General features: G+C 53.3%; 2 protein-coding genes and 1 non-coding gene across 5 annotated transcripts in view; 2 read left to right on the top strand and 1 right to left on the bottom strand.

The window, feature by feature from the left end:
• Nucleotides 1-4832, top strand: part of Rpsa (ribosomal protein SA) — a 5232-nt gene extending 400 nt beyond the window's left edge. Inside the window, exons 2-7 of the mRNA XM_042699463.1 lie at nt 2040-2206; nt 2723-2841; nt 3217-3462; nt 4035-4163; nt 4258-4423; nt 4670-4832. Coding sequence (XP_042555397.1) covers nt 2074-2206; nt 2723-2841; nt 3217-3462; nt 4035-4163; nt 4258-4423; nt 4670-4764 — 888 coding nt within the window. The 5' untranslated portion in view covers nt 2040-2073 and the 3' untranslated portion in view covers nt 4765-4832. The remainder of the gene's footprint in view (nt 1-2039; nt 2207-2722; nt 2842-3216; nt 3463-4034; nt 4164-4257; nt 4424-4669) is intronic.
• On the top strand, nt 3512-3659 carry LOC122124893. The gene has a single exon (XR_006150682.1). It is a non-coding gene; the product is annotated as a small nucleolar RNA SNORA62/SNORA6 family (small nucleolar RNA).
• Nucleotides 4833-17507: 12675 nt separating the features above from the next.
• Nucleotides 17508-22123, bottom strand: LOC122124891 (myelin associated oligodendrocyte basic protein). 3 transcript variants are annotated; one of them, XM_042699476.1, is made up of 2 exons: nt 21918-22123; nt 17508-17709 (listed from the first exon to the last, which is right to left on the bottom strand). In XM_042699476.1, exons 1-2 carry the CDS (start codon nt 22121-22123, stop codon nt 17670-17672), a joined length of 246 nt encoding a protein of 81 aa, XP_042555410.1. In that variant the 3' UTR covers nt 17508-17669. The 3 variants fall into 3 exon arrangements, with proteins under 3 accessions (XP_042555410.1, XP_042555408.1, XP_042555409.1); XM_042699474.1 differs by lacking the exon at nt 17508-17709 and adding an exon at nt 20948-21266; XM_042699475.1 differs by lacking the exon at nt 17508-17709 and adding an exon at nt 20948-21212.
• Between the last annotated feature and the right edge of the window lie 741 nt (nt 22124-22864).

The following is a 22864-nucleotide window of genomic DNA, read 5'->3' as shown; positions in this document are numbered from 1 at the left end:
CATTTTTGAGCCGTTTCCCGCAGCTCCGCGACAGCTAAAGCTTAGTTACCCCAGGAAGAGTTAACTTCCCCGGCGAATGTAGTGATGATTCAGGCACACCTTACAGCCCCAGAAAGCGGGGAGAAGAAACCCCGAAGCAGGCTTGTGCTCCCCGGGCTCCGTTCCCTGTGCACCCTCACACCGATGAGACTCGGCTCCTGGGTTCTCTGCTGGCTGGTTCTGTTGGGGGTCCGCTTAATAGCTGGGGTAGCGCCTCCCCCCCATTTGGGTGCAGGTTCTTCAGGTCTGGGAGGTATCCTATTGTCTCGATTACAAGCAGGAGTGCTTTGTACAACTTGTTTCTGGCTTACTTTTGAAGAACGTAAAAATACATAGCACCTAACAGCCATTTTCGCATCTGTACCTTTGCTTGCTAAAAACTCTGCTAAACCCTCGAGGAGTGGAGTGAAAGAGGCAGAAAACTGGACTTGCCCTCATCAAAGTAGGCAAGCACCCCCTGAATGAATTTACTAAAAAGGCATGGAGTAACACTAATGCTTAATGTAATAGAAATTAGAAGTTATGATTACTAGCTGCTCATTGTTGCTTCTGTACAAATTGCTTTGTGCTAGATGATTTTATGGGTTTTGTATGATTTTAAAAGACTTCAAAGGCTTTACAGCCTAGACCAAGAGCGAAAAGTCCTCAGAATTATCCCCACAGCTGCAACGCCCCTCCTGGAGGCCCGGGCAGTAAGGCCCTAGGGAAGAAATATAATTTTTTTTTGTGGGGGGGCGGTCAGGTTGTGGGGCCTGAACTCTGGGCCTGGGCGCTGTCCCTCAGCTCTTCAGCTCAAGGCTAGTGCTCTACCACTTGAGCCACAGCGCCACTTCCGGCTTTTTTCTTTTTGCTTCTGTGGTGCTGAGGAATAGAACCCAGGGCCTCAAGCATGCAAGGCAAGTGCTCTACCGCTGAGCCACCTTCCCAGCCCAAGAAATATAATGTTTTCAGAAACCTAAGCAACTCCATTTTTGTTTAACACTCCATCTCAGTTCTGCGACTTGACTCGTGATCCACTTTAGCTCCAATGCTAGGAATTTATGACAGAAAGCCATGCACAATTCTTGGAGCCATAGATGGCGTTTGCTTAAGGCAAGTGTTAGACCCCAAGTGGTGTTGCTCCCCAGCCACCTAGGACTAAGAGTTTCTAACCAACCAGTTCTTCAGAGCCCAGGGCAAGCCTTGCCATGCATTCTGTTGGTCCAGGTGTGACTCATTACCGTTTTCCATCAAGCTATGGACCAAGGACCTTTTTCTGTAAAGGTCAACCAATCATATTTGCCCAGCTTAGCTTGCTTTAAATGTTAACCAGTCATGTAATTTCTTATGTAAAAGTTCCTTTAAAAGTTAGTTTGTTCAATACTATAAAAACCGTGCTGATTTGTATGCTCAGGGCATCTTAGCGTCACCGGTTACCGTGCTTGATCGTGGTCTCTGGGGGTCTTCTGGTGGTCCCCAAATTCCGGTATAACACCTTCACCAGGATTCGTTCCTTTTACTTTTTGCCTGTCTTGGTGCTTGAACTCGGGCCTGGGCACTGTTCCTGATCTGACTTTCTTTTGCTCAAATTGGCGCTCTCCCACTAGAGCCACAGTGCCACTTAGGCCTCTTGATGTGGGTGGTGGGTCCTGAGGAATCCAGCTTCGTGCACCCAAGTACTCTGCCACTAAGCCACCTTCCGAGCCTCACATGTATGTATCTGTGTGTGGTGGTCGTATTTTCATTCTTTATTATCTGGGCTGTGTTCATAACTCAGCTGTGGTGAGCGCAGCAGCAGTGCATGTGGATTTTCCAATAACCACAGCTCCACTTCTGGCTTTTTGATGGCCCATTGGGCAGGAGTCTCTTGGGTTCTAACTGCCCTGGCTGACTTCTTAGAACCTTGAACCTCAGATCTTCATCTCCTAGGTAGCTGGGGTTACAGGTGTGGGCCAAGATACCTGACTTCAGAATTTCTATGAAACTAACACTCAGCATACCTTGGGCATGTTTTCTTCCAGGTTCCCATCGTAACTTCCAAGGGAAACTAACACGATGTCCGGAGCCCTGGATGTCCTGCAGATGAAGGAGGAGGATGTGCTCAAGTTCCTGGCGGCGGGCACGCACCTGGGCGCCACCAACCTGGACTTCCAGATGGAGCAGTACATCTACAAGAGGAAGACCGACGGTGCGTCCCTCCTCCCCCTCTTCCTCCCCCTCCCGCGCTATCCCTGGGCTCCATAACTCAAGGCTAGTGCTCTAGGCGCCACAGCACCAGAGTTAGTCTCCTGGACTATTCTGGCCTCAAATCCTGTTCCTCAGATCGCAGCCTCCTGACAATTGGGACAAGTGTCCTGCTCACTAGATGCTGTGCTTCTTGGAGCCTGCTGATTAGACAGTGGGATTAGAGGCGGGGCTCTGGTGCAAAAGGATGGGAGGTACTTGATTGGACGGTGGGCCTGGGGGCGGGGCTTGGGGGGCAGCACACTGTTAAAGCCTGGTGGAGGCCCGTGTGGCCCATGAACCCCAGGTGTCGGAGGTGTGCCACAGCAACGCAGGACTCTCGCTGACCCCACGAGAGCTCCGATCTGTGACTGGCGGTGATAGTGTCTCCTGCAACACCACGTGAACTTTCTAGAAAACTCGGGTGGGGGAGGCTTGCTTACTCACCTTCCCCCGGCTCCCCCCCCCCCCCCCCCCACAGGCATCTACATCATTAACCTGAAGCGGACATGGGAGAAGCTGCTGCTGGCCGCACGCGCTATTGTGGCCATCGAGAACCCCGCGGACGTGAGCGTCATCTCCTCCCGCAACACCGGACAGGTGCCACCACCCCAGCACATGCACACAGGCTGGCACTGGGGGACGAGGGGTAAAGGGCAGAGGCAGAGCTGGGGACTGTCCTGGGGGCTGCTTACATTGCTCCAGGCTGGGGCTCTGATCTTCAGGTCTTCATCTCCTGAGTAGCTGGGATTACAGGCATGCGCTACTCGTGTCTGCCCAGGAGGCAGAGGGAGGTCTAAGGTGGACCGTTGGGAACCTGTTGGGCTGATCTCTGGCTAACTACCCACAATGCCCCTTGGGCAGTTGATGGGAGGGGGAGAGGGCGAGGTCCCCAGGCTGTGAGGTCAGGTCCTGGGAGCATGGTTCACAGGATTGAGATACCTGGGCTGAAGCTCTGCCTTTGATTCTGTGCAGCGCGCCGTGCTGAAGTTTGCAGCTGCCACGGGCGCCACCCCGATCGCCGGCCGCTTCACCCCCGGAACCTTCACCAACCAGATCCAGGCGGCCTTCCGCGAGCCCCGCCTGCTGGTGGTGACGGACCCCCGGGCCGACCACCAGCCACTCACGGAGGCGTCCTACGTCAACCTGCCCACCATCGCGCTGTGCAACACCGACTCCCCACTGCGCTACGTGGACATCGCCATCCCGTGCAACAACAAGGTAGCGGGGATCCCTCCTTCCTTCTCCGCTCCCCCACCCATCCAGCCCCCACGCACATTGTTAGAGCTTGGAACCAGGGTCGCTGAGTGGCCCAGGGGTTCTCAAGTGTAGGTAGTGTGCCACACGAGGGGCGAGGCGTTCGCTAGCACTCCGTCCTCCTCTGTGGACGGGGCTTGCTAGTAGTCCTTGCTACAGGCTCTAATGCTTCCTGTTGGGATGGATTGTCTGATTTTAGGGAATCGCGATTTCCATGTAGGTTTTGCTTTTGGTCTGCCTGTGCTTAAACTCGGCCTGGGTGCTGTCCCTGAGCTGTGTGTGCTTAGGGCTGGGGTTCGGGCCCTTTGAGCAAAACAAAATGTGGCGCCACTTCTGGTTTTCTGGTGGTTCATTGGAGAGACAAGCCTCAAGGACATTCCTGCCTGGGCTGGCCTCGAACTACGATCCCCTGGATCTCAGCCTCCTGAGTAGCTGGAATGACTGGCTTCTGCCTCGTTGTTGCTATGTACCTCCTTCCCAGGCAAGCGGGCGGTCGGGCTGTTTGGGGACCCAACCGCTCCCCGGTCCCTCTACAGGGCGCGCACTCCGTGGGTCTCATGTGGTGGATGCTGGCCCGGGAAGTTCTGCGCATGCGCGGCACCATCTCCCGCGAGCACCCGTGGGAGGTCATGCCGGACCTCTATTTCTACCGGGACCCCGAGGAGGTGAGCATGCTCCCTGGCCCGATGTGCCCTCCCCTGCCACCCATCCTCCCGCCCCCTTCCTGACCTCCCCCCTCCCCCCCGTGTCCGATCACAGATTGAGAAGGAGGAGCAGGCCGCAGCCGAGAAGGCCGTCACCAAGGAGGAGTTCCAGGGCGAGTGGACCGCGCCTGCGCCCGAGTTCACAGCCACGCAGCCCGAGGTGGCCGACTGGTCCGAGGGGGTGCAGGTGCCCTCCGTGCCCATCCAGCAGTTCCCCACCGGTACGTGCACGCCCTTACCTCTTCCGGCTTTTTTACTGCTTCATGGGAGATTGGGTTGTTTTTTTTTTTCCTGCAATAGCTGATAGAAATGAGGTCCTCAGGCCGCAGCCTCCTGACAACGCCGGGATTGCAGGCATGCACTGTACGACCTGGCGGGAGCGCTAGGGGTTTATTAATACGTGATGTTCTGGCCAAAAGTCCTTATCCATCCCCAGGGCTGACGGGGTTTTTGTGGTTTCTCCGCAGAGGATTGGAGCGCCCAGCCCGCCACGGAAGATTGGTCAGCGGCACCCACGGCCCAGGCCACGGAGTGGGTAGGGACCACTCCCGAGTGGTCCTGAACGCACTACTTGCGCACTTGGGAAAGGTGAAGAGAAAGGGGATGCAAAATAAATCTGGATTTCTAAAAGCGCTCTCGACGGTTCTTGCACTGGTAGATGCGCCATGCACGGGGCGGGGCCGTGCTCCTATTTATACCTAGCCTGCCACCCCTGCCCTCCAGGGCTCCCATTGGCTGAGCTCAGGTTCCCCGTCAGCTTGTGATTGGCTGGTGTAAATAGGGCAAAGCGCATCTGCACTTGGAATTGACATGGGGGGTACAGGACTGGGAATGTGGCTCTGTGAGTGTGAGTTCAAGCCCCAGGACTGACTGGCAAACCAAAAGATGGAAGGGACAGAAGGAATATGTGTCCACACCCTGTGCTGTTCTAACAGCCCACAGTGTGGCTATGGCTACACCTTCAACTTCCGGGCTCCTTGTGAACTGTCTTGGCTGTGAAAAAGCAGGGTTCCAAACCAGCCTGGGAAGGAAAGTGTGGGAGACTTGGAAGCTCCCGGTTACCCACCAAGGAGCTACAAGTACAGCTGTGGCTCAAGTGGTAAAACACCAGAACCTGTCTTGAGTTGTCTTTTGAGTTCAAGTCCCAGTTCTAACACAAAACTGCTAGTATTTAAATACCTAAAATGGCTTTTAAAATGTCATTTTATTAGGTTTACACAGAGCAGTTAGCCTTTCATATAAAAGGTAAGTACATTCTGTTTTGGGGGGCAGTGTCACCCCTTCCTTGCTTTCCCCCACGTACCATTCCTGCCCACAGGTCAGGCAATTTTTGTGAAAAACTATACATCATAAAAGACAATTCCATAGTCAGGGCATACACCAACATAAATCACGCTTTCCTGTAATCTAGACCATGGTACCCCAGCTTCAGTGATAACCCAGTATGTGCTAGTATAAAACAAGCCTCAGGTATGGCTTTCTACTCCTTGAACCATGTTTCTGTGCTGGCTTTTTGCTGGTTCATCCGAAGTGAGGGGCTCAGGTTCGCTGGCCTGGCTTCAAACCACAATCATAAACTCTCTGCCTTTGGGGCCGCCAGTTCCTGGCAGACGTTGATCAGCCGTCCCTGCTCAAAGCCATCGTTTCTGGAAACTTCCAAAATTCATCCATGCCTAGATGAATTCATCTTTCTTGGGCCAATGCCCCGGCGTTGAGTAAAACCATCTTAGCAATTGGTCCAAGTGTCTTGGCTGTTGGCATTTTCTTGAGACTTTTGTGTCTAAGCCAATACTGTTTGGTGGCCAGTCCAATCTAGTCATCTAAATTGCTCACACTGTCCAAGCCTTTATCATATCACCCATCATGCATTGCTTGATATCCCCACCCGTGGAGTGGCTTTATTCCTGTGGAGATTTTTCTATTCCCCTTAGAAATCTAAATTGTACCCCTTATTCTCTACTGCTAGTGGAACTGCTCCAGCCGTGTGTTTTGGGGTCAGGCAGGTCCTCTAGGCACCCTGCTGTACTCGCAGCCGTGGAGAGAGGCCGAGGGCTGGAGGCTGGCCTGGACTACATAGCAAGACCCTGTCAGGCAGCCACTCCCTGTCCCCCGTGAGGCTTCCTTCCTTCACCTGGACGCCGCTTGAGAAACCCAGACCTTTTCTTCAAGGCTGGGGGGGCTGGGGGCTGGGGTACTGCAGGGACACCCTCTTTTCACATCACATACATCCACCCAGCAGCCCCTCCTGGGCCAAATCTGGACCAAGGCGTCGCCACGAGAAAGTGAAGTCGTCTTCATTCAACAAATACTTAGCTGAGCACCTACTTAGCACAGGAGTGGGATTTGACCTTGGGTCCTAGTTGGCTCCCTCGCCACAGGAGCCCAAGAGAAGCCCCATTCTGTGGGGAAAGGGCTGAGGGTAATGAGACACCCCCCCCCAGGTGAGGGTCAGGCTACAGAAAATGGGGTGCACCTGCCTCCAGCTGTTTTCTGCGAAGGAGAATAAAGCTTGAGCAGAAACTGCCTCCTCCTCCTCCCTCTACAACTTCTTGGAAAAGCAGAGACCTAAGAAATGCCCTCCCCTCACTTTGGGGGAGGGGGAGGTGTGAGGCTTGACTCAGTTTCCCCTGGTACCAAAACGTGGCCCAATATGACCAATATCCATCATCATATACCCGGATGGATGGCCCTCTTGTCCCCCCGCTTTGGTGAAGGCCCTCGGGATTTCTTTCCCATCCTGTATCACGAGCCCCTTCCATTTGGGATTTGCAACAACAACAAAAAAAAGTGAAGAGCCTTGAGGAATTTGACATTTGTTTCCAAAAGGGGAAAAAAAAAATCCCTTTGGGTCCCTTCCAATATTGTTCGGCAAAAAACAAAACCAATAAGGAAGTATTCCTCCTCTTCCTCTCTTAGGATGCAGAGATGACAGGAAAAAACCAACAACCAAAGCCCAACTCTCACCTTCAGTGTGCACAACGTGGGGGAAAAACAGGCCTGAGCTCCACAGGAGGGGAGAGCCAAAGAAAAGATAGAAAGATGCTAAAGTCCAAACATTAAAAACAAGAAAAAAAAAACAATGTCGGTGGAGTTCTCACAGAAGAAAGGATAAAAAAGAACAGGGAATGGGAAGAAAGAAAAAAAATCGGTATCAGAGCCAAGGCCGAGAATTTTCTGAATTGTTTTTTTTTTTCCTTCTTGTGGATCCATCGATTCGAGAATTCCCCAATGTGGATGGATTAATTAACATCAGGGTTCATCATTTGATTCCACCATAAAAGAATTGTAACACAAATAAGAAGAGAACAACAACGGGCGGGGGGTTGGGGGGGGGGGGAGAATAAAGTTAGGACAGGGAAAAGGAACTCGAACCTCCTGTTAACATAGGAGCAGCTCTGGCTGGGTTTGTGGTTGTGAAGGACACAGCTTGGAAAAGCCCAGAAAACTGACCTGCGCCGAGATTCTCTCTCTGGACTTTTTCTGACTCAATCTGTAAAAGACAAACATTTCCAGCTATCTAGATCTGTAGGTCCAGGCCTGAAGGATCTAGAATTTGGGGTGTGTGTGTGCAAAGGACCTGTCAAGTTTCTACATACACACACACACACACCTGCGAGCAAAAGAAATTTATGGCAGGCGGAGCGGCTAAAAAACAAGATCCTTCTATGCTGGAGTGGAAAATTCTAGATGCCTTTCCTCTAAAATCAGAAACAAGACACATAGGACACCCAGGCTCCCGGCCACTGCCTTCCAGCTCAAGAAGGAACGTTAGTAGACAACGCAGTAAGACAAGAATAGCAAATGGAAAGAAAAAATAACTACCCGACATTGCAACGTAAGTTGGAAGAATGTCTAGCGAGACATGTTAGAGAGGCTCTCGACAATTCAAACCCAAGCCACGCGTGTGCACCATCTGCTCCGGGCTCTACTTGGAATCCAAGACCCACGTGTGCAAACCAAGCACGCACGTGGGAAGATCCAAAGCCAAACTACAGGCGAGCCAGAAGACAGCTTGGCATCCGTGGGATATCAGCAGTATTCCCACGGTTTCCCCAGGAAATGTATAATGTGAAAAACTTTATTGAAGGAAAATACATGGCATGTGTGCCATGGTGAGGTGGGTTTTTTTTTTTTGGGGGGGGGGATAATTTGTCCCTTTTAGAGAAAAGTTCTACAAGAAAAAGGAAAATACAGGAGCCATGGCTGACTTTCTTTGATCTGATGGTGAGATCTATTCGAGAAGAAAAAAAAGACGAACCAAGACAACAAAGGCTTCATTTGCCAAGAAAAGAAAAATGACTGAAGTCACTGTTCTTGATTGGCCAGATGTCTGCCTCTCCCCGGGGAGGGAGAAGCTGGCTGAGTCGCTTATGTTACTCAGCCTTCAGTGAACGGACTGGCATAGCTGCTGCTGCTTGTAGTTCCTGCCATACCAGGTACTCGGGAAGGCTGAAAACCAAGTGTCTCCAGACTCCAAACTGCTGGCCCAGACAGAACAGTCTGTGAGTGAGATTCATCTCCCTTGAACCGGCAAATAAATAGCTCAGGACCAGCACCAATATATATATATGTATTTCCAAAAAGAAGAATCAGGTTTAAAAATCATTTCACTGCTCACCAATATATACCAAAAAAAACCAACGGTGAATCCTAGGGCTACAAGCCACAGGACCAAGGACTAGACACAAACACTTTGGAAGTTTGCCCAGCCTAGAATCTAGGGGAACTGGGCCCCTAGGGCATCTCCTGGAGGGAGATGGGAGGAGGAAGGAGGGAAGGGTGGTGGGCGGGGGCAGTTAGCCAGTGAGGTCATTCACAAATATGTAAATGAGCTGCATAGGCATAAGATGCAATTAGCAGAGGCGGGGCTTTCCCCACTGGACTCCTTTCATTCTTCCCTGCCCGGTTTTCTGAAGTTATACGCCAATCACCCCTGGGAGCTCGCTAGAGGAACACACACAAATAAAAATAAAATAAAGCAAGACTTTTTGTCCACTAGTGAACCATCAGAGGGTGAGAGAGAGGAAATAATCATTAAAAAAAAAAAAAGCCACGTTTCTTGAGTGAGCAAGAGTGAATTTCCCTAAGAAACCTGGTTCTTGGATTTCTCTTTTTCTCTCTTTTGTGGTTTTTGTGTTTGTTTTTATTTTGGGTTTTTTCTCCTTGGCTGGCGGCCGGGCCTGATTGGTTTGCCAAGGATGTGAAGATTACCTTTCTTGTGTGCGATGATTATTAACTTTGTGTTGTTTTCACATTCTCCATTTCAAGCAGGGGAAACGGGTGTGGGAATATTGATGCCACAGACGGAGAAGCCAGCGAAGCCTGGCACCCGGGGGCATGAGCAACACTGTTGAAGGATTTGAATCTGGAACCTTTAGTGTCTGCCCCAGGACTCTTGCAGTGCCCTGGTGTGTGAGGTACGCGGTTCTAGAAGTAACTCCACCTGAGGTGAGCGCACTCCCCTTCCCCCCTCCCTCCCTCCCTCCCTCTCTCCCTCCCTCGCTCTTTGCTCTCCTCCAGGAACAGGTGGCCTGATTTAGCATTCTCCCATTTCAGCCTTCATAGCCGCCTCTCAGCCTGGCTGACGGTTGGCTTGAATTCCCAGGAAGCTGTGTGAGTCCACCGGCATGGGGGAGCAGGGAAGGGACCGAGGCATCGCTAAAAGCAAGACAGGAAAAGAAACAAATGGAAACTGGCCATGGGGGGGGGGGTGGCCTCACACCTGACATCCTGGCTGCTCGGGAGGCTGGGATCTGGAGGATGGTGGTTTGAGGCCAGCCTGGGAAGACCAATCAATCTCTGGGGAGCCAAGCAAAAGTGGGGAGTGGAGGTGTGGCTCAAGTGGGAGAGCACCAGACTTGAGCTTGGAAAAGGCCAAGGCCCTGAGTTCAAGCCCCAAGCCAAGCACCAAAAACATAGACCAAAAAGATAGATTGGATGATGGATGGATGGATGGATGATTGGATAGATGGATGGATAGATGGATGGATGGATGGATGGATGGATGGATGGATGGATGGATGGATGGATGATTGGATGGATGGATGGATGGATGGATGGATGGATGGATGGATGGATGGATGATTGGATGATGGATGGATGGATGGATGATTAGATGGATGGATGGATGGATGGATGGATGGATGGATGGATGGATGGATGGATGGATGAATGGATGGATGGATGGATGGATGATTGGATGGATGGATGGATGGATGGATGGGTGGATGGATGGATGGATGGGTGGGTGGATGGATGGATGGATGGATGGATGGATGGATGGATGATTGGATGGATGGATGGATGGATGGGTGGATGGATGGATGGATGGATGGATGGACAGACAGACAGATAAAAAGAAAGTGCCAGGCACTGTTGGCTCCCGCCAAGGATCCTGGGGGCTCAGGAGGCTGAGATCTGAGGGTGAAGGTTCAGAGGCAGCCCGGACAGGAAGGTCTGTGGGACTCTTGATGTCCAGTGAAGCAGCAAAAAGCTGGACATGGATTTGTGACTCAAGTGGTAGAGCAAACACAAAAAAGAAAAAAAAAACGGTAAAAGGGGCAGCACCCAGGCCCCGGGTTCGAGGCCCAGGCCTGGCCCCAAATCTACCCTAACATCGAAGGGAGCCCCGGGTCTCACCTGCGCCTCTGCTCCTGCAGACCCCGCTTCTCGGCCGTCCACACCGGGGCACCTCCGGCGGACACCCCGCGGGCCCTGGGGAGAGGGGACGGGGTCAGGGGGCGTCCGGGGGGGCCCGGGGGCTCGGGAGGGGGGATCCGGGGTCGCCCCCCACACCTGGGTCGGGCTTGGGGCGCAGGGGGGGACCTCGATCCTGGGCCTGGAGGCCTGGCGGGGGCGGGGGGCGCCCCACTGGGCCTCCTCCTCCTCCCCGGGGGTGTCGGGGTCCGGAGGAGCCGCGGCCTGGCCGGGCCCCGCGTTCCACCCGCCACCCCAACGGCCAACGGCCAACAGCCAACGGCCCGCACCCCGGCCCCACACCCCAAACCCCACTCCTGGCCGCCTTACCCCCCTGGAGGAAGCCGCCGGCCCAGGAGAGGCCTGGGGAGGAGGGGAATAGTAGACAGCCAGGAAAAAGGCCAGCCAGCCTGGAGAAGGCTCTAGAAAAGGGCTGAGGGCTGGGAGGGAAGCCTGAGGCCTAGAGCTAGGCTGGGGGAGATGAGGAGGCACCCCACTTTCCTAAGGGGGTGACCACCCCACTTCCAGTCCTGGGTAAGAAAGTCCAAAAGTGTCTTTATATCTCCAATAAACCAGCAAAAGGCAGAAGTGGCGCCGTGGCTCAAGTGGTAGAGCGCCAGCCTTGAGCCAAAACCTGAGTTCAAGACCCCCCCCACCAAAATACAGAGGCCAATTCCAATTGATAATGTGGTTAATGTATATTTAAAAGGCCCCAAGTTCATCCAGTCCCAAAATTGCCAATTTAACACCTGAATCCATAACTAAACAGACACAGCATGAAAACACTTCCCTTTAATCTTTCCTCCGCTCAGTCCTGGGGGGCCCTGGGCCCTGTCCCTGAGCTTTTTTCACTCAAGGCTGGCGCTCTACCACTTGAGCCACAGCGCCACTTCCAGCTTTTTCTGTGTCTGTGGTACTGGGGAATGGAACCCAGGGCTTCGTGCATGCTAGGCGAGCACTCTACCACTGAACCACCTTCCAGTCCCCTGAGGTCACAGCTGCAGTCCCATGAGCCAGAGCTGCCAGGAAAGCTGAGATCTGTAGGATCGCAACCCAGGCAGGGGCGGGGGGGAGAAGAGAAAGAAAAAAATCCATGAGACTCCATCTCTAAAATAACCAGCAAGGAAAAAAAGCAGGGCTGGAGGCATGGTTCAGGCAGTAGAGCACCAAGGCCTGCCCTTGAGTTTTAAACGAAAACGATACAAGAGAGAGAAACTGAGGGAAAGCCACCTGGTGGCAGCAGGTGGCAGAGCCCCAAGTTAAGATGCATTTCCCAACCTGGATGACTCAGGAAGCGAGGCAGGTGCCCGTGGCTCATGCCTTTAATCCCAGTGACTCAGGAGGAGGCCGAGATCTGGAGGATGGCGGTTCAAAGCCAGCCTCCAGGTCAGGAAAGGTCCATGAGACTCTTAACCACCAGTCAACCGCTCAGAGAAAGTCAGCTGCGGTCCTGTGGTTCAAGTAGTGCAGTACCAGCCAGCATTGAACACAAGAGAGGCTCAGGGACAGTGCCCAGGCCATGAGTTCAAGCCCCAGGACTGGCACAAAATAATAATAATGATAATAATAATAATAATACATAAAAATCAAGGTAAAATAGGATTTGGACACACTTCTGACACACAATCCACCTTCTACCCCCTTCCACTCCCCTCCGGTTGCAAAGAATTTCCAGAAGCAATTGATCAGTTTCCCCAGAGCGTTTTATTTCTGTAACGAACAGACAAATCCGGTCATTTCTGGATATTCACAGGGATGGGTTCACATCCTACTTTGGTTTTGGTTTGGGGGCACCAGTTTTTGTTTTTCGATTCTCGATTTTCTTTCTAGAACCCAGTGTAGAATTCTAGCATGTTCTGCGAGGCTCCTGGCTTCCTAGGATGCAGACGGAGCCAAGGTTTTGTTTTTTTGGGGGGACAGGGGTCAAGTTGTCCTTTGTCTCTCTGAGATGTCCGCCATATGCATTTCCCCCTGCACCTGCCTACCACCCCGAATTCTGTTTTCTTTTCAGCACCTGCGGAGTTGATGATTGAAGTGGCCTCAGTGGGTCGCGTATTATAGCACCTGCGTGTAGTCCAGGCAGACATTTCTAACCTGAACATCCTACGAGTTACAACTCCCTGATCTTAGAACGGACACCTCCAGGCAGGCCCCGGTGGCTCACGCCTGTCATCCAAGCTACTCAAGGAGGCTGAGATCTGGAGGATCGCAGTTCGAGGCCAGCCGGGGGGGGGGGGGGGGAGATAGGGAAATCCATGAGACTCTGATCTGCAATGAATCACCATAAACCTGGAAGTGGAGCCTTGGCCTAAGCGGTAGAACGCCAGCCTTGAGCAAAAAGAAGCTCAAGGACAGGGTCCAGGCCCCGAGTTCAAGGCCCAGGACTGGCTCCATGAGTAAAACTGCCACATCCACAGAGTTATGGCAGCGTCAATATGCAAGGCAGGACCTGAGCCGCCATCTTCTAAACCACCTCTACCACCACCACCACCCTGAACAACAATACACATCCGTTCACCATGGCTTCTGACACTGGGCCAGGTCTGGCGTGTGTGAACCTGAGGATCCAGAACCTTCCAGAACTCCTGGGATCTACTGTGACCCGCCTGGTGCTGGCTCAAGTCTACCCCCAGGAGTGAACCCCCCCTTTGAGCCTCTCTACCCGTGCACTCGCCCACATTCTTCCTGCGACGTGACCTCTGGCTACCTGCGCGCTCTCTGCTGATGACAAGGTGAGATTGCCGGTTGGGACTGGTTAGTGGGGGGGGGCTGTCCATCCCCCCCCATCTGAGAAGCCATCCCAACTGCTGATCCCAAATAGGTTCAAAACACAACCTTGCAAATAGCTCAGGTGTGCTTGGTGGATAATATTGGTAAAGTGTTTCTGTGCAGCCGTGTGTGTGTGTGTGTGTGTGTGTGTGTGTGTGTGTCCAAGCTGGCTTCGAATTGGCATCCTCAGATCTCAGCCCTCCGGAGTAGCTCGGGTGGTAAGTGTGAGCTCCCTGCACGCTTCCAGAGCCCCTGGCTGAGCTGGACACGGTGGGGCAGGGTGGGATGTGAAGATGAAGGCTAGGGCCTTGAGTTGTGTTGAACACCTGCTGTCTGTCTGCTTTTGACATTCACGGTTTTCTCCATCAACTACAAGCCATAATACACTGGAGATACATAGATAGACAGACGGATCACTCAATCGATCGATGATCGATTGCTCGATAGATCGATAGATAATAGATAGGATAGGTAGACACATAGATATAAACAGACATATCCATAAACTAGAAGTGTAAGTCTCTTCCAGATGAATCTCTGAAGTCATAACGGCGGGATTAGAGATTACGCAATGACCTACCCTGCTAGTACCCCTCTCCCCCCCTCCCCACCCCCCCCACCTGAACCCCACGTTATGATCTAGAAGTTCTCATCAGTGATTTAGGAGCAAGTCTTCTCCCAACCTTGACAACACTCCAACATTCTTCCTTTTTATTATTATTATTACTTGTTTTGCCACTATCTATGGCCAGTAGTGCATTAACTGTTTTGGGTTTGGGTTTGGGTTGGGTTTTTTTTGGTTTTGGGGGGGGGATTTTTGTTTTTTTGGCACCTAAATCTTCAGAATTTGAAGCAACTTCAGTCCTGAATGGAACAGAAAGAAAGAAATCTCCACTTAGTGAAGAAAATCATAGCAAAAGTCCAGGACAAAAATCTTTCAAACAGCCGGGCGCCGGTGGCTCACGCCTGTAATCCTAGCCACTCAGGAGGCTGAGATCTGAGAATCGCGGTTCAAAGCCAGCCCGGGCAGAAAAGACCGTGAGACTCCTATCTCCAATAAACCACTAGAAAACCGGAAGTGGCGCTGTGGCTCAAGTGGTAGAGCGCTTGCCTTGAGCTGAAGAGCTGAGGGACAGCGCCCAGGCCCAGAGTTCAAGCCCCATGACCGACAAAAAAAAAAAAAAAAAAAAAAATCTTTCAAACAGGGCTGGGAAGTTGGCTCAGTGGTAGAGCGCTTGCCTTGCATGTATGAGGCCCTGGGTTCGATTCCTCAGCACCACATAAGCAATAAGCTGGAAGTGGAGCTGTGGCTCAAGTGGTAGAGTGCTAGCCTTGAGCTGAAGAGCTGAGGAACAGCACTCAGAGTTCAGGCCCCACGACCGGACCCAAAAAAGAAAAATCTTTCAAACAAAAGCACAAAGGGCTGGGAAGGGGGCTCAGTGGTAGAGTGCTCGCCTAGCATGCATGAAGCCCTGAGTTCAATTCCTCAATACCACATACACAGAAAAAGTTGGAAGTGGCGCTGTGGCTCAAGTGGTAGAGCGCCAGCCTTGGGCAAAAGACTCAGGGACAGGGCCCAGGCCCTGGGTTCAAGGCCCAGGACTGGCAATAAACAAACAAACAATAACAAAAAAGGGAAAATACAGATTTACTTACAATAGACAGACACGACGATGGACAGCAGATTTCTCGTTGGCAACTATAGCAGGAGATGAGGAGATGGTATGTGCACAGCGCTGAGGTGGGAAATGACCATCAACTGTAGAATTCCATGTGCAGCTGCTCAACACCCCTCACCCCGCACCCCTGCGTCCTAACGACTGCCCACCTCGCCCAAGAGCAGCCGTGCTCTTAGCTACTCGGGAAGCTGAGATCTAAGGGTCACAGTTCAAAGCCAGCCCAGGCGGACACACGCCAGACACTCTCCTCTCCAAGTAGCTAGCGACAAGAAATCTGGAAGTAGAGATGCGGCTCCGGTGGTAGGCCTTGACTGGAAAAGCTAAGTGAGGGTTGAAAGCCCTGAGTTCAAGCCCCAGTGCTGGCAGAAAGAAAGAAATTAAGAAAGAAGGAAAGGAAGGAAGGAAGGAAGAAAGGAAGGAAGGAAGGAAGGAGAAGGAAGGAAAGAGAAGGAAGGAAGAAGGAAGGAAGGAAGGGAGGAAGGAAGGAAGGAAGGAAGGAAGGAAAGGAGGGAGGGAGGGGTTAATTTTGGCTAACAAGCATTCATTCCTTTTATTAGCGCCAGCAACTGAGAAAGTAGCAATAAATAGATGTGGGCAGTCACAAAGTTGACATGAGGGAAGGGGGAATCCAAGCAGTAAGCAAGAAAGTTCCAGAAGGTGAGAAGTGCTAGGATGACAGACCAAAGTGAGAATGGTGGACTAGAGTAATAAGAGAGCTGGGCACCCGTGGCTCACGCCTGTCATCCCAGCTACTCAGGAGGCTGAGAGCTGAGGATCGCGGTTCAAAGCCAGCCCGGGCAGGAAAGTCTGTGAGACTCTGATCTCCAGTGAACCACCAGAAAACCACAAGTGGCGCTGTGGCTCAAGTGGTAGAGCGCTCGCCTTGAGCTGAAGAGCTGAGGGACAGTGCCCAGGCCCAGAGTTCAAGCCCTATGACCCACCAAAAAAACAAAACAAAACACAAGCAACACAGCACTGTGTTTTTGGGAGAAGCGTCTCTCAGGTGAGATTCAAACACCATCACAAACACTGTGAGCCTGGGCATCCCAGACAGAACTGACAACCACAGATGGAAAGGCCCACAAAACTCTGATCTTGAATGAACCAACAGAAAGATAGAAGTGTAGGGATGGCTCATGTGGTTGAGCACCAGCCTGGAGAGGAAAAGGTCTAGCAAGATTACAAGGCCCAGAGTTTAAGCCCCAGTTACTGGTGAATCTCACAGACACACACACACACACACACACACTCACACACACACACACACACAGTGTGGCTATGCTGGGCAGGGAATCAAAATCAGGATGGACCAATCATGAATTCTACAGTCCTGGGATGGATTAATCATGAGCCTACTAGTCTTAGGGGTGGACCAATCATGAGCCTAACAGTCTTGGGATGGACCAATCATGAACCTTAAAATCGTGGGATGGACTAATCATGAACTTTACAGTCCTGGAATGGACCAACCATGAGCTTAACAGTCTTAGGGGTGGACCAATCAGGAGAGCCTTACAGTCTTAGGGAGTAGACTAATCATGAGCTTTACAGTCTTGGGCTGGACCAATCATGAGCTTTACAGTCTTAGGGGTGGGCCAATTATGAGCCTTACAGTCTTGGGATGGAGCAATCATGAGCTTTACAGTCCAGAGATGGACCAGTCATGAGCTTAACAGTCTTAGGGGTGGGCCAATCATGAGCCTGACAATCTTAGGGGTGGACCAATCATGAGCCTCACAGTCTTGGGGTGGACCAATCATGAGCTTAACAGTCTTAGGGATGGACCAATCAGGAGAGCCTTACAGTCATAGGGAGTAGACTACTCATGAGCTTTACAGTCTTGGGCTGGACCAATCGTGAGCTTTACAGTCTTAGGGGTGGGCCAATTATAAGCCTTACAGTTTTAGAGATGGACCAATCGTGAGCCTTACCATCTTGGGATGGACTAATCATGAGATTAACAGTCTTGGGCTGGACCAATCATGAGCTTTACAGTCTTAGAGGTGGGCCAATTATGAGCCTTACAGTTTTAGGGGTGGACCAATCATGAGCCTCACAGTCTTAGGGGTGGACCAATCATGAGCCTCACAGTCTTAGGGCTGGACCAATCATGAGCCTCACAGTCTTAGGGGCGTGTCAGTTCCCTGGTGCTCACCTCCAGGCAGCCAGCCCTGAGGTTCCCCGGTCATGGGGGCAGTGGGCTGTATCAGCAGGTGCCTGTTCCTGCCTCATTCTAGAAGCCAGATGACTCCTCCGGGAGCAGATGGGCCACGAAGCGGGGCGACCCGCGGCCCGGGCCATGCATGCACTAGCAATGGCTTCGTTACTTCTTTCTGGGGGCCGGCTTGCTTCTTCGCTTCAATCTGGTTGACAAAGAGCACAGGAAAAGTCAGCACAGCACTCAGCTGAGACAATGTCTCCACCCTCAGACAAGGTGAGGGACAGAGGGCTCTGCAGCAGTGGGGGTGCTGGGCGAACGCAGGCAAACGTGGGAAAACTCAGTGTCATTCCTCAGACCGTGCAAAGTCCACACGGAGAAGGAGGGACATCCGGGCACCTGGGGCTCAAGCCTGGCATCCCAGCTGCTCAGGAGGCTGAGAGCTAGAGGATCACAGTTCGAGGCTAGGCCAGGCAGGAAAATCTGTGAGACTCTTTATCTCCAATGAACCACCAGAAAACTGGAGGTGGAGCCATAGATGGCTCAAAAGTGGTAGAGCACCAGCTTTGAGAAAACAAAGCTCAGTGCCCAGGCCCTGAGTTCAAGTCTCACGACTTGAATAACACCAGGAAACAGGTACTTGATAGGAATGAGGGTTAAGGGGAAATAGTGGATGGATGAAGAAGAGAAGAATGCAGTCAAGAATTCAATGTAGGGGGTGAGAATGTGGCTCAGTGGTAGAGCGCTCGCCTAGCACGCAAGAAGCCCTGGGTTTGATTCCATAGTACCACAGACAGAAAAAAGCCGGAAGTGGCGCTGTGGCTCAAGTGGTAGAGCGCCAGCCTTGGGTAAAAAAAGCTCGGAGACAGTGCCCAGGCCCTGAGTTCAAGCCCCAGGACTGGCAAATTTAAAGAGAGGGAGAGAGAAAGAAGCTAGTCCCGCTAAGCTAGAGCAGATGACTGGGAAGCTGGCTAGTGTGCTGCCGTCTCCACGGGCCGCCTCCTGCACACATTCCCTCTGGCTGCGCTTCCTCTGTGAAGCCTCGAACCCTTAGGCAGAGGTAATAACTCCACTGAGGTACCCAGTGTCCAGGGAGCATCGTGATCATGGCAGTATGAGAACATTCACACCCCGCCGGCCCGATCAGCCAGTCTCTTCCCGGGCCCTGGGAGTTACAAATTACATGGTTTCTTGTCTGCCATCTTTCTTTTCCCTAGAACGGCAGAAAGAACCTTAGACATAGGTGGTAAGGTGTGTTGAGTGACGGAATAAAGTGGTGGATGGATGATGGGTAATGGACAAATGTGATGGGTGAGTGGGTGGATGGATGGGTGGATGGATGGGTAGGTAGATGGGTGGGTGGATGGATGGGTGAGTGGGTGGGTGGATGGGTAGGTGGATGGATGGATGGATGGGTAGGTGCATGGGTGGTTGGGTGAATGGATGGATGGGTGGATGGACGGATGGGTAGGTGCATGGATGGATGGATGGGTGGGTGGGTGGGTGGATGGATGGGTGGATGGACAGGTAGGTGGTTGAGTGGATGGGTGGGTAGATGGTTGGGTGGATGGGTAGATGAGTGGATAGATGGGTGGGTGGATGGTTGGGTGGATGGATGGATAGATGGGTGGATGGATGGGTAGGTGGATGGGTGGATGGGTGGGTGGATGGATGGATGGATGGATAGGTGGGTGGGTGGATGGGTGGAAGGATGGGTAGATGGCTGGATGGCTGGATGACTGGATAGGTGGATGGGTGGATGAGTGGATGGATGGATGTGTGGGTGGGTGGATGGGTGGCTGGATAGGTGGGTGGGTGGATGAATGGGTGGATGAGTGGATGGATGCATGGATGGATGGGTGGATGGGTGGATGGATGGTAGATGGATGGATGAGTGGGTGAGTGGATGGATGGATGGGTGAGTGGATGGATGGGTGGGTAGGTGGATGGGTGGATGGATGGGTGGGTGGATGGATAGATGCATGCATGCATACACGGATTGATGCATGGATGGATGGATGGGTGGGTAGGTGGACGGGTGGGTGGATGGATGGATGGGTAGGTGAGTGCAGGGATGGATGGATGGATTGGTGGTTGGGTGGGTGAGTGGATAAATGGATGGATGATGGGTCGGTGGGTGGATGGGTGGGTGGATGGATGTGTGGGTGGGTGGATGGGTGGATGGATGGATGGGTGGGTAGGTGGATGGGTGGATGGATGGATGGGTGGGTGGATGGATGGATGCATGCATGCATACATGGATGGATGGATGGATGGATGGATGGATGGATGGATGGATGGATGGATGGGTGGGTAGGTGGATGGGTGGGTGGATGGATGGATGGGTGGGTGAGTGCAGGATTGGATGGATGGATTGGTAGTTGGGTGGGTGGGTGGACAAATGGATGGATGATGGGTGAGCGGATGGATGGGTAGGTAGGTGGATGGATGGATGGATGGATGGGTGGGTGGAGGGAGGGATGAATGGATGGATGCATGCATGCATGCAAGCATACATGGATGGATGGGTGGATGGATGCATGGGTGGGTAGGTGGATGAGTGGGTGGATGGATGTATGGATGGATGGATGGATGGATTGGTAGATGGAGGGATGGATGGATGGGTGGGTGGGTAGGTGGATAAACGGATGGATGGGTGGATGGTGAGTCAGTGGGTGGATGGATGGATGGATGGATGGATGGATGGGTGGGTGGGTGGATGGATGGATGGATGGTGAGTCGGTGGGTCGATGGATGGATGGTGAGTCGGTGGGTGAGTGGGTGGATGGATGCATGGGTGGGTAGGTGGATGAGTGGATGGATGGATGGATGGATGGATGGATGGATGGATGGATGCGTAGGTGGAGGGATGGATGGGTGGGTGGGTGGGTGGGTGGGTGGATGGGTGGGTGGGTGGATGGATGGATGGGTGGGTGGGTGGATGGGTGGATAGATGGGTGGATGGATGGATGGGTGGGTGGATGGGTGGGTGGATGGTGAGTCGGTGGGTGGGTGGATGGGTGGGTGGGTGGGTGGGTGGGTGGGTGGATGGGTGGATGGTGGATGATCTTCCCACTGAGATTCACATGGGATGTAGTTGGGATCGTGGGTTAGGGCTGAGAAATTCAATGGCGCCCTGTCCCTTTTCTCATCCCCCAGTCCCCTCATCCCTCTCTGTGTGTGGCGTAGGGGTCGCTGGGTCGCTGGTTTATCGGGGCTTTCGCGGGTCAGCCAGCCCGGGGTGGACCAGGGGCAACGGGGTGAACACAGGAGCCACGCCAAGGGTTTTGCAGCCACAGAGGGGATTTAATGGGGGGCTGGGGTCACACACACACATGGGAGAGGGCGGGGCCTGGTCCCCCCCTGGTCCACCCGACGCGCGGCCACTGACCTGAGGCCCCGGGGGTGTGTGTGTGCTGGGGACGGACGGGTGCGGGGCGAGATCAGAACCTAGAGGCCTTGGCGGGCGAGGCCCCCCGGCCCGGGCCCGAGCCCCGCAGGGGGCTCCTCCTCGCTGCAGGCTGCTGGGCTTTCTGCCTGGGCCGCTGCTTGGCTGCTGGTGGAGGTGGTGCTCGAACCTCTGGCCGAGGCCGTGGCTGACGCTCCGTCCTCGGAGGGGACCGCGGCTTGCTGGGCGCTCTGGCCACGGCAGGGGGCGAGGCTGGCCGGGGCTGGGGTCTCTGGGGGGACCTGGCACGGCGTCGGGTGCTGGGGAGCCAAAAGACACCACGGCCGTCCATGGGCCTAGCTACTTCAAGGAGGCTGAGGTCTGGAGGATCGCGGGTGGAGGCCAGCGCCGCGCGCAGGGAGGGAAAGGCTCCAAGAGGCTTGATGTCCAACAAACCATGGCCCAACACCCAGATATGGAGCTGGGGCTCGGAGCTGGAGAGCCAGAGAGCTCAGGGACAGCACGCAGGCCCTGAGTTCAAGCCCCAGCACGGACGTAAAATAGGCAAGAAAGGAAGGGAGGAAGGAAGGGACTGGGGGCCGCAGCCAGGGATTCCCTGTTCTTTTTCTTTCTTCTTCTTTTTTTTTTTTTTTAATTTATTTCCTTTGCCCATCCTGGGACTTGAACTCAGGACCTGGACGCTGTCCCCGAGCTCCTTTTGCTCAAGGCTAAGCTTTCCCCTTGAGCCACAGGGCCACTTCTGGCTTTTTCTGTGTCTGTGGTGCTGAGGAATCGAACTCAGGGCTTCATGCATGTGAGGCGAGCGCTCTACCACTGAGCCACCTTCCCAGCGCCTCACCCCAGACGCCTGTCACAGTGAAGAACCCATCTAAGGAGGCGGGTCTGCACATGGGCCCCGCTGCAGCCTTGCAGAGCAGGCTAACAAGGGTGCTAGGCAGGGCAGAGGGCGGCGTGGACCGGGAAGGGGGGGTGGGGAGGGGCTGGGGGCCGGTGCCTGGGCTCACCTGGTCTTCTGGCAGGCGCAGCAGATCCAGTCCTCCTCCTTCTTCTGGTAGAAGCAGCCGCTCCTGCACAGGCTGTACTTGCGGTCTACGATCTCCCGCTTGGAGTTGAGGAAGGTGAAGGGCGGGCAGCAATGGATGCTGAAGTGCTCGGAGAACTTCTGGTTCTTGGAGAGGCGGGGCCCTTCCTTCGCCATCTTCTGGCTCATCTCACTGGGGAAGGGAGAGAGACAGAGAGAGACAGAGTCAGAGAGAAACAGAGACGGGGAAGGGGGGGAAACTGAGGCCAGGACTGGTCCAGCCCTCTCCCACAAACCCAAATTAATAATTCAGGATGGCATCTACAAGCAAAGTTCTGGAAATCCCACCTCAGCCCTGTCCTGTGTGACAGAAACAAACGAAATCAAGCCTTTTAGGTACGTATATATGCATGATTTGCTTAGGTCGGTCGTGGGGCTTGAACTCAGGGCCTGGGTGCTCTCCCTGAGCCTCTCTGCGTTGTGTGCTGGAGCTCTACCACTTGAGCTACAGTGCCCCTTATGGCTTTTGGGCTGGTTCATTGGAGATAAGAGCGTTTCATGGACTTTCCTGTCTTGGGCTGGCCTCGAACTGCAATCCTCCAGATCTCAGCCTCCTGAGTAGCTGGGATGACAGGCCTAAGTTCCCGGCTGCTAGCTTGCTATTATATTTACTGCCTGAAAATCAGGGCCGGGAAGACCAAGTTGTCTTCCATCTCCCGAGAGGACAGCCCAACAAAACGTACTCCCAAACTAAACACCAGTGGCTCCTGCCCATCATCCCAGCCACTCAGGAGGCTGAGATCTGGAGGATCGCAGTTCAGGGGCAGGAAAGTCTGGGAGACTCTCAATCTCCAATGAAGCAGCAAATAGTCGGAAGTGGCGCTGTGGCTCAAGTGGTAGAGAGCCAGCGTTGAGTGCGAGGGAACAGTG

This window comes from Dipodomys spectabilis, unplaced genomic scaffold (assembly GCF_019054845.1).
Source record: "Dipodomys spectabilis isolate Male_0828 unplaced genomic scaffold, ASM1905484v1 ptg000251l, whole genome shotgun sequence".
Classification (NCBI taxonomy): domain Eukaryota; kingdom Metazoa; phylum Chordata; class Mammalia; order Rodentia; family Heteromyidae; genus Dipodomys; species Dipodomys spectabilis.
This window is presented reverse-complemented; position numbering and strand designations above follow the sequence as displayed.